General features: G+C 37.5%; 1 protein-coding gene across 1 annotated transcript; it reads left to right on the top strand.

The window, feature by feature from the left end:
- The first annotated feature begins 6,910 nt into the window (after positions 1-6,910).
- Positions 6,911-11,445, top strand: LOC121729236 (protein hunchback). Its single transcript, XM_042117689.1, has 3 exons — positions 6,911-7,085; positions 8,001-8,095; positions 8,545-11,445. The coding sequence occupies exons 2-3, from the start codon at positions 8,003-8,005 to the stop codon at positions 10,279-10,281; spliced, it is 1,830 nt and encodes a 609-aa protein (XP_041973623.1). The 5' UTR covers positions 6,911-7,085; positions 8,001-8,002; the 3' UTR covers positions 10,282-11,445.
- Positions 11,446-11,798: the final 353 nt, after the last annotated feature.

Raw genomic sequence — 11,798 nt, 5'->3', positions numbered from 1 at the left:
CGTCATAGTAATAAAATAAGTTCGTTTACTCAGGTGACAGCCTACTCGGTAATGAGTTACTAGTTGCCTCTCACTCGCTCCTGGCCCCCAACGAAGAATAGATTGACCTAGGCTTAATAAAGTGTCTGGCTTAATGTGAACTTTGATACCAGATCCGTACTGGGTATAATACGAATGCATATTATATGCACATACACATTACAAATATGCGAAAATGGAGCTGTCTTTCCATCTGCTTCAAGCTCAACACACTGAACCATATTTTATAAAATGTATCCCGGAAAATATACCGGATAAACGAATTACATGTCGCGGGCAAAATGTACTACTTAATATAATTATTAAGCGAAATTATTGCCATTAAACCAGTCTCGATGAAATTTGGTATGGAGATTTTTTCTAAGAAATATTAAACGTGGCCACAATCAAAGGGTAAAAACGGGACCCAATAATTACTTACACATCGCTGCCTGTTCGTCTGCCTGTTTCCAGGCTGTATCACAAGAACTTGAAATTCATGTTAAGTAGATATAGTTAATGTTATAAATATTTTATCTCATATTAGTCACTGAGTAAAAATTTTTAGCAAGAGTCTTGCATTGAGCAAGACTCTTGCATAGTCGGTCTTGGTCTTGTTCTTGCACACCTAGTCTTGGTCTTGATCTTGCTAGTCTTAGGGTAGTCTTGGTCTCGGTCTTGGTCTTGCATTTTTTGCAAGACCAAGACCAAGACTGCAAGACCAAGACCAATTTTGCTCATCACTAACCGCGACATTTCACACACAAAAGAATTTTGATAAAATGGCGGATTATGTAGGTTTGTTTTGATAAAATGTAGAATAAAAGAATTTAGTTTTATTATACATTATACAGTACCTGGATGACCGAGCTTTGCTCGGTGTAGCAAACACTCATTGACTTCGTGTTACTTAACAACGCCATCTGCTGGAATAGCTTTAGCTGTTGTTGTGTCGTTAAAGCAATTAGTTGCTCACAAAATAGTATTATTATTCGCCAATAGATGTCAGGAAGAGTCATATTTTCCAGTTTATCGATTATCGTTAAAACACGAATAAAAAGACATTTTCTAAAAATGATTCCTAGCTAGATCGATTAATCGCCCCCAAAACCCCCTATATACTAAATTTCATTTAAACAATTCTGTTTTATTAAACATGTGCCTATTGTACCTTTCATTATCACCCTAAGGTTGGCTGGTAGAGACATGAAGTGTTATAAACAAAAATAAATAATTCTACGCGAACGAGTTTCAGACATGTAGTAAAAATAATTATATTACACATTATATTTATTTTTACTACAGGGCTAATACTAAAAAATTTAAATAAAATTAAAAATAAAATCCGAAAGCGTTAAACAGGTTATTTAATTGGCCTGCGATCATTAAACTAAATCAGAAATATCCAAGTTAATAACAATAAAAAAATATAACGCCGATGCTATTTATACACACGCAAAAAATTATATACATAAAATGTTAGATACAGGTATAAATAAAGGTTATTAACGTTGTTACGTAATTTTAAACACAGCAAAAAGGACGATATTGTGTTAAGGCGAAAAATTTAAGACACCATATACATAAATTACGACAAAAATTTTGTAAGTAAAGTTTTCATCGACAAAAGTATTCTTGTTTTTTTTTAAGCAAGACGATATGGTGTTTAGAATCGATTTAAAAAAAAACATCTGCAAGAATTTCCATGACTGTGAGAGCTACACTATCTAGCTAGCTTTCTTTTAGCTAGACTTTCAAGTACCTAATTTAGTTTCATTCGTTTCCCTAAACACTAAGCTAGTTCACCTAGGTTAAATTAATATCAAACTCACATTATCCTACCATATGCGTTATAATAGGTACTTACCAAAGAAAATTAAATTATAAGTCCGTAAAGAGAAAAGACCAAGAAAATCTAAGATGGACGTTTGAAAACTCCACCTCCTAGCGAACCGAAAAGTCATTCTACCCCCATATTAGATCTCAGCTCATTCATATACAGTGGGTGGTGGGGTGGGAGTAGGGGGAAGGGGAGACCCCCACGCGGGATAGATTTGAAGGTACAATCATTTTTTATGCGAGGGGAAATTTTATAAAGTGGTGCGGGCACACCGGGTTTTCCTTCTTCGGGGTATCATGTTAAAATTCGTTAGCTGTAAGAGCCGGGCCACATAAACACGATACGACGTCGTGTCGTGGGAATCTACGACTAACATCATAAAAACTACGATGCAAAATCGTGACGTACCACGATATACGGCACGACGTCTCATCGCAGAATCTCACGTAGAAATTCAAAGATTACGCACCGTGAATTTCTACGACGCGACGTCGTGCCATATATCGTGGCACGCCACGATGTCGCGTCGTAGTTTTTTACGATGCTCGTCGTGGATTCCCACGACACGACGTCGCATCGTGAATCGTGTTTTTGTGTCCCGGCCCTTAGTCGTAAACACGGCAAAATTCTTTAAAATTCGTTTAGGTTTGTAAAGGAACAAAAAACTTTCCTTTCATGCAGCCCTTCTCTTCTTTCCTTATTCTTAGGCCTTCGCGTTTATAACAGTGGGTATTATAAATATGAAATCAAGGCTTATAATTAAAAAGTTTGGCGTTTTCATTATTTTTTCTGAAAAACGGACAAAAATATTTAATTAGATAGACTATAGAGAAACAAGACAACTTTATCCCAGAATCATGTAGTGAACCAGACGTCCGGTTTTCTTTCCGTTCTCATAATTCCTGAAGTAATATTGCAAGTCTGATCAGAGTCTGATAAACTTCAGTCGCCTAAGATTACTTACCAATGAAATCAGATTTGCCTACAACAACATAATATATTTTTACCACGATTATCAGCCCTGGATTTATGTATAGGCAGTATAGGCTATGGCCTATGGGCGGCAGGGTACTATGGCATCCTAGGAGGGACGGCAGCGTCCTAGGGTGGCGGCAAAGTTCATGCTCAAATGTGATCTGTAAGAGTATGCTCCGAGACTTGAACCAATTTTTTTTTAATGAAATAAGGGGGCAAATGAGCAAACGGGTCACCTGATGGAAAGCAACTTCCGTCGCCCATGGAAACTCGCAGTATCAGAAGAGCTGCAGGTGCGTTGCCGGCCTATTAAGAGGGAATAGGGTAATAGGGGAGGGTAGGGAAGGGCAGGGAATAGGGAAGGGTAGGGAAGGGAATAGGGTAGGGGATTTAGCCTCCGGTACACCCACTCACTTGGCGAAACACAGCGCAAGCGCTGTTTCACGCCGGTTTTCTGTGAGAACGTGGTATTTCTCCGGTCGAGCCGGCCCATTCGTGCCGAAGCATGGCTCTCCCACGTATAAAACCAATCTAATCGTCTTCCTTTAGTGTGGAAATATGAGCATACTATTTGAAAGATTTTTCCATCTTTCGGCTTAGTGTACCACCAACCTTACCTCTGCCCTCCGCAATAAAGCGCGTGTCTCGCAACTGCCATAAAGGCCGGGCATTACTTTTTACTGGGCGCGATAAGGGCTCTCGGCCCTCGCGACCGAACGGACTGCGCACTGTGCTTGTGCGCTGACCGGAAAATGCCCATTCCGACTCCCATCGATTGTTGGACAGGCGATGGTTTTTTACCTTGTCGCCTACAAAGAATTCGCAAAATTCTCGGTCGGGTGTTACAAAACATAGGTACTGACAATACTTTAGGGTGTGTAATTGTGTATGTACTATGTGTCCACTGTGAAAGCGTAGCGCTAAAAGATCAACTTTTTTTAACTTTTTTCTTTCAGCCCTGCCCCCGTAGACAAGTGGCAAAACGCTAACGCTAACGCTAGCGCTACAAAATGTATGGATTTGACATTAGTATACGCTAGCGAAGCGATGACTTATGTCAAATCGCATACATTTTATAGCGTTAGCAAGGGATACACCCTAAAGTATAATCATTTAGTTTTGTTATACCCTGTATATGCTAGCTGTGGCTATAGCTGTGGATCCAAACTATAAGCAGTAAATATTTTTCCTGCATTATCTGCCGCACTCAGAGACGAATATTAAATTTTTCTGTAATTAAGAGGGCGACTAACCCGTCATCAAACATCGTCCTTCTCTCTTCACACTCACGCCCGTCTTTCATATATGCCAGGTGAAAAAGGACGACGCGGATTTATCGCCAAATTAGTTTTTTCTCAATAACTCGATAAATAGAAAACATTTTAAAAATCCGCTAGGTCGATCTCTCAAAAAAATTTTATACAATGTGTTAAAATGTTAACTTAGTTCAATGCACGGTTATGGCAATAAACAAAAAATTCGTGAAAATTAGATGCATCTTTGTGATTTTTTTCTATCGAAAATTTTTTAAGATATCGTGTTTTTGCTCGGATCGAATTCTCGGAAATATAATGTAGTATCTTATTTTAGAAAATGAAACAAATCGGGGATTATTTTCAAGTATAATAATGAATTATGAAATCGACACTTTATGGTTAGTCGCCACCTTAAATCAAAATTTTGACTAGCCCCTCTTCATTAAATTGAAGTTTAATCATCATTAAACGTCTCTGAGTGAGTGAGGCCGTATTTCTTGAAATTATCGGTCGCAAAAACTGTAGATGTTTTACAGTAAACAGCTAAAAAATAGGACATTAAAAAAACAGCTTATTACAGACATTGCGGGGTCGTTTTTTACATCACCAAAACAATACTCACTTACGTAACTTATTTCTTATTTGACAACAATAACTAAAAGATCATGGCCATTTTTTGTTCTGTGGAACGTTTTACTGCGGTTTTACTTGAAATTTTTCTGTGCTATTTGTATTTTCAGCGACAGCGCAGCGACAGCGACAGCGCAGCGACAGTGACAGCGACAGCGCAGCGACAGTAACAGCGACGGCTACAGCGACAGCTACAGCGATTCAGGCGTAGATTGGCGCTGGTGTTGCTACTTGCAACTTCCCTACTTGTTGTATAACAAGGTAAGGTTGCGAGTGTTGCCATTATTGAGCAAAAAAAAAAACAAAAAAATCGCGTTTGTAGTAGAGGATTAAATATTAATTTTTTTTTAGTATTTGTTGTTATAGCGGCAACCAAAATACATAATCTGTGAAAATTTCAGAAGTCTAGCTATAGCGGTTCTTGAGATACAGCCTAGACTCTAGAGGCAGACAGACAAACGGACAGACATCGAAATCTCAGAAATACGGTCCCGCGTTTTACCCTTTGGTACGGAACCCTAAAACGTTCCCTGCAACTTATTTGTAATATTTTTTTAGCAAAACTGTTTCTAATACCGGGCCTCAAAGTATCTCCTTAAGAAATATTATTCGTTTAGTTTATTTTACATCACTCTTACTCGTTATCAGTTTAGCCATCAGCCATGATAAAATAAAATAAAATACTTAAAAAATATACAGAAAATTAATAACCTAGTGAAATAATAGCCTAACTAATTAGTGTTGACAACAGAATATCGCTACTGAAATAAAATTTGAAGTTTATTGTTAGTAATATATGCGTTAACTAGGAGCGAATTAATTATTACAAATTTGCATCTTACAAAATATTGATGGAAGATCTATTTTTATTATTTTAGCGTTATAATACATTTACCTATGAAAACTAATATAAAAACCATCGAAAATCACAGGAGTGAGTGGTTACAAAGTAACTATGAATTACATTTACTTACTGTGTATTGTGTTACCCTCAGTGAAAAGCTATAAAAATAAAAACTCGTTGCACATAGAGCTTTTTATAGAAGCTTGCGATTGGCCGCCCCAGCCGTAAAAAGCTACCGCCCCGAGGCCCGCCCGCCTTTTTTATACCTTTTTTATACCCCTCTTAAAACACCGCTAAAACGTAGGGGTGGCATTACACAAGGACTATGTACGAGATATTTTTAAACTGAATATAAGCTTTTGAGAGCTTTAAGCTTGTGTTTTGTGCTAGGGTGTGATCTCTGTAAACACATAAAATATACAATGATGGTTTAATAATAATTTTGTTCGGCAACTTCATTATAATAATTAAATAATTATTATAAAATTGTTATGATCAAAATTTTACTGTATTTAAAGTTTAATATAAGCAGAGAAAAAATATTTTATATACCTAACTGTAAGGTCTAAAAAGATTAACAAGTTGAATATAACTGTAAACTGGATAAGTGTTAAAAACCTAAAAAAATGTGGTACATTTGCCTAGAAAATAACGTTATTTTCATTAACGTCAAAATATTTAGATTTTTCTATAACGAAATCATTTTTTTTTATAATAAGTTTTTCAGTTTATCTACTATTATCAAGTAGTTCTTATCTTATCGTTTGTGTTTATAAAATATTAAATAAAATATTTTACCAAAGACATATAAAGTATTATAGATGAGAATCTTTTCAATACCCTTTGAAGTTTATAGACCGAGCGTCAGCTGTAATATTTCATAAATATTATGTCGTACAAATACTATTGTACCAAAAATAATAACTTTCATATTTCGTGAAGGGTTATAATATTCTCCCTCATCTGCGTTAATCGCATGTGGCATAAACAGTGAGCATAATAAAGCCCACATTATAATATTAATAGTCGAATAACAAAAGAAAAACAATGTCATTTGCCTGCGCTCCCATTTATTGGGGCATAATAACCGAACCTACGGGCTTATAACAGTAACGGCGCCCGAACATATTTTTTATTATTAATAAGGCATAAACAATAACTTAATAATTTGATCCCCTCCCACACCAGGTCGAAGCGTATTGGCTCGATGCGAAATAGGCTGCGGGGTGGGAGCGAGACGGACGTAGCGGCCCCCTGCTCCGTCCCGCTCGCTCTAGAACACTCGTCGCGTTCAAAAGTGGAATATACTTATCGATGTTGGAGCATAAAAATTGACAGTTTTTTTCAGTCCCCCGTGAGATACGGACGTCGTCACTTTGCGTTCCGACACCGCGGCGGAGGCTTGTCTTACACCGTTCCTGTTGTGTGTGTTAAAAAGTGGAAAGCGTTAATGATAAGGATTTATTTTCAACATTCTAAGTGTTTCAAGTTTATATCGTAACCGGCGAATATAAGGGGGAAGGTAAATACTTTTTAATATTTTTTTTCCTTCAATATTTTATTTAACATTAGCTCGCGTCCAAAAATAATAAATTGCTAACTTTTACAGAATATTTATACACGTTTCATAATTTTAAATAAATTACGAGTTCTTTTAATTAAATTTATAATCAAATTGTCCGCGATAAAAAATATTCATAATATTTTCGTAGACATTATCATGTAAACGTAATAACGCGAAGATATGAATTTGAATATTGTAAGTAATTATTTAAGTTATTAGCTGCCATTAATATTTCGGTACTTTTAAAAGGTATTACTTCACCTGCTTATTATATTGTAATCAATCGGTGCTTTTGATTTGATGTGACTCATTATGTAATGATAATTAATCACGTGACATTGCAATACATTAAACAAGCAAATTTTTACCAAGAATCGTAATGCATCAAATAATTAAGCGTGTTGCAATTACAATATCTTGTTTTAACCTCAATTAAGAACGGTCGAAATGAAGTACATTTTTACAGATGCATTGTAATTATTGCTAAGTGTGTTTTTTATACGCGAAACTGCGGAATAATTGGGAACATTAACATTTGCAGTATTTGCAGCTACATTTAAAATTTTGAAGAACATTCTAGATTTTAGATTAGATTATTCTTAATGTTTTTGTACCTATTCTTCACATATGTACTTGTTTTTTCCAACCTACAATGCTACTTCAACTACTTACTTTTAGTTTAATTACAATTTGATAAATAAAAATTTTAATATAAAATTATCAATGTCCTGACATTAGGTATACTTATCACAGCAATTTAGGATTTTGGCATCAAGTCTTTAGTTTTTGATAACGCTGAATTTAAAAAGAAAAACGATTTTATTTATTAAGGAATATAAAATGTATGGTTTCTGATGAACGTCATTCCCGTAGGTATGTTGAGCTACGCTTCCCCCACCGGGATGCTGCCCGCCACCCACGCGCACGGCGCATCGTGGGGCTCCCTGCTGCCACCGTCATCGGTCATTGTAAGTATTGTCTATATTATAGATATAGACTTTAGTTATGACTTGGTTTATAGATACAAATATAATATTATACTTTAGTTATAGCCTGCCTGGTCTACCTTTAGACATTATGACTTTGATCTGCCCAAGTTGCAAGCACTAGGTAATTAAGAATTCCTCGCCTTTGTTTGTAATTTTAACGAACTGTAATAGGTTGTCAGCAAGTAGAATCTACTTTATTTTTATCAAAATATGTGCGAGTTTAGTTACTTCTTTTAAATAGCGGCAACCGGTGTTTAAATTACGATCGTAATCAATAAAACATTAAAATAAGTCATTATGCCACCATTAGGTAAATGAAAGATGCCGACCGACAAAGCTCGATTTGTAAAATACTTGTCAATATACTTGTTTATCGATAAACAAACACCGACTTTGTCGCAGTTCAATGAAGTTTTTTTTTATTTTAGAAATCGGAACCGATGGACGATGAAAACTATTCGAAGGAGCAGAGCAGCGGATTCTTTTCGGAGGACTTCCAGAGTACATCGCCCTCATCGAGCAAGGAATCCAATGAAAGATCGCCACCTAGCAACGGGGAACCACTGCCTTACTACGATAACTTATCGTTACACGCCAAAATGAATTTGGGTGTGCACCTAGAAAATTACAGCGGAATACCTTTCAATCTTCTCACCCCGCCGGGTTTCGAGAACCGATCCAACGATGATTGTGATCAACGTGGTGATTACGAGGCGCACACACCCAAATCTCTCGTGCCTCCTCACGTCTCGACGCCCCTGCAGCACGCCGACGCCACTCCACCTAAATCACCCAGAACCTCATCTCCGGATGCGGAAAATGATAGAAGGCATTTTGGCCGCTACCATGATTCCGGCTTCGAAGGCATGGATCAAAACAAAATTGACAGCGAGGATGGTCATGACGGATCGGGACCCGAAGACGACTTCGACGAGGAACCGGGTCTCAGGGTTCCCGCTGTCAATTCACATGGAAAAGTTAAAACTTTCAAATGCAAGCAGTGCGAGTTCGTCGCTGTCACCAAGCTGTCCTTCTGGGAACACAGCAAGGAGCACATAAAGCCCGAAAAGATGCTGTGCTGTCAAAAATGTCCCTTTGTGACCGAATACAAGCATCACCTGGAGTATCATATGAGGAACCACCTGGGATCGAAGCCGTTCCAGTGCTCGCAGTGCTCGTACTCGTGCGTCAACAAGTCCATGCTGAACTCGCATCTCAAGTCGCACTCGAATATCTACCAGTACCGATGTGCCGACTGCAACTACGCCACAAAGTACTGCCATTCCCTCAAGCTACATTTGCGCAAATACAAACACAATCCAGCCATGGTCCTAAACATGGATGGCACCCCCAATCCTCTGCCCATTATCGACGTGTACGGAACTCGTCGGGGACCAAAACAGAAGCCGATGACGAAGATGTTCGAGCAGCCGCCGATCAACAACAAGATCCCACCACCGCCGACTTCCGGCCACCCTATATTCGGCCACCACTTCCCCGTCAATCTTCCCTACATACCACCTTTCCTTCAACACTCGTTCATGTTCCCACCTAGTAACAAATATGATGCCAGGTTGTCCCCCAACCAAAACGAGAGCACACCCGAGAAGCAGGATGCGGTACCTCAGACGATAATGCAGAAGCGGCTGTCGGGAGAGAGGCCCACAGACGCGAGCGTAACTCCTCCCCTGGCCAAGTCTCCGATGACCGCACCTCAAACCCCGACCCAGCGCAGCGTCACTCCCGTGCAGGGCCACGATGCCCTCGACTTAACCAGCACGATGAAGACCACCGAGCCGGCGTCCTCACCTTCTCGAGCGGAACGGCAGCAGCCCGTCACCCCGACCACATCCCTGAAGAACAGAAGAAAGGGTCCAGCGTTTAAGCTGCAGCCCGTCGCCCTGAGGCTACAGCACCAGGACAGCAAAATGGAGAACGACGCGTCCGACTGTGAATCCGAAAAGTCGACCGAGGTCTCCGGGTCGGAGCAGAGCACCAAACACAAGTGTCAATACTGTGATATCACTTTCGGTGATCTCACGATGCACACCATCCACATGGGTTTCCACGGCTACAACGATCCCTTCATGTGCAACAAATGCGGCGAGAGGAGCCCGGACCGCGTGGCTTTCTTTATCCACCTCGGCCTCGCCCAGCACGCCTGAACATTAATTCTATAGAAACGCTCCTAGTCATTCCTTTGTGTGGCACTACAATGTGTAGTCGAAAACATTTAACGTAAGTAATATAGCAAGGATAGTTTATTAATTTATGTAGCCAAAGATGGACTAAAGTTTTGCCTTACCCTCGATGTTGTGTTGTCGCAAATTCTCAAACCAAAGCTCAACCATTTTTGCTTTGTAAGAAGATATTAGAATCTAGTTTAATAATTTTAATTTACCTGAATGTGTACCAAAAATTGTAAATAGTACGGTTAATTTTGCAGGTAAATCTTAAAGTTCAGCGTCTTCTAGATAAGCTTCTGGAGTCATTAAGCTCAAACTATAAAATGTTTAAAAATTAATTTTCCTGATGACTATCTTTTTCACACTTGAGTAGCTTATTTAGGTGATTACGCAGAAGAAAACTGTTTTATTTCCCATGATTTAGATTCAAAATAGAAGCAAAAAATTTACGAAAGGAAATGAGCTTATATTGTATTCAGTTTTTGTAGTTACATCCTAGAATATTCGCAAAATATATTGACCAATATGTACGTAAGACTGTAACATTTAGTACAAAAATGTGCATGCGTTGGTTTAGTTTGCAAAAATTTAAATTACGGTAATGATTCCTATAGCTATATTAGCATGTAGAATTGTACATATATATGTGTTTAACGCCTTTTAATGTATAGAGGCTTCTATGACAAATTATTTAATTTATTTTTTTGTAAAATTGAATTGATATTACCAAAACGTACTGTACAATGTGTCTATTAATTATTTAATCGTTGTCCGCTTACCAACAATTTTTTGTTGATGCGATATGATACTGAATTTTCTTAAGAACCGTGTATTTTTTTTAACTTTAACATTACAGAAATGTTACAGTGTTTATGAGGTGCCTAATTTCTATATGTAATTGGGCAACGCTTCTTAAAATAGACATTAATAGACATATTGTATCCTACACAGATCATGTGTATATAAAGTATACATATATAAGATAATAGAAAAGTCCAGAATTGTCATGAATATTAAAAATACAACTTGAATTCGTATAGGTATAGCAATAGTGCTTACTATGGGTTTGTTACGTGTAGTACGTTTGTTTATTACAATCATGATTAATGTATTTATTTATTATATGTTTGCTAGAAAAATAAAGGTTTTTGAAAAAATAATTTCACTTTTCTTATTTTTTTATAAAACCATATTTCCAGCCAGCGCCTGGACTATGAAGTATGAATTACTAAAAGAAATAAATAAAAAAGCTTAATTATATTTTATGACAATTAAATCTTTAAAGAATCTGTTTTATGTCAACTACAAATGAATGGACACTATGTTACATAATATAGGTATTAAATATCTACTGTCGAAACTTTTAAAAGGTCGCTTCTAAAATAATGATGAATATAATAAAAATGCAATTTATATAATTATAGTTAGTAGATAGCTTATGTATCTCTAAACAGCAAAATGCTATTCGAACTCACGCTCAACGGTTCCGTAGATAC

This window comes from Aricia agestis, chromosome 8 (assembly GCF_905147365.1).
Source record: "Aricia agestis chromosome 8, ilAriAges1.1, whole genome shotgun sequence".
Lineage (NCBI taxonomy): Eukaryota > Metazoa > Arthropoda > Insecta > Lepidoptera > Lycaenidae > Aricia > Aricia agestis.
The sequence above is the reverse complement of the archived record's forward strand: the minus strand, read 5'-3'. Positions and strand labels throughout refer to the sequence as shown.

Excerpts from the sequence above, each read along its gene's own strand:
- LOC121729236 (XM_042117689.1), top strand. The coding sequence starts at position 8,003 with ATGTTGAGCTACGCTTCCCCCACCGGGATGCTGCCCGCCACCCACGCG. Across the intron at positions 8,096-8,544 it reads TGCCACCGTCATCGGTCATT|AAATCGGAACCGATGGACGA; the intron begins GTAAGTATTGTC and ends TTTTTATTTTAG.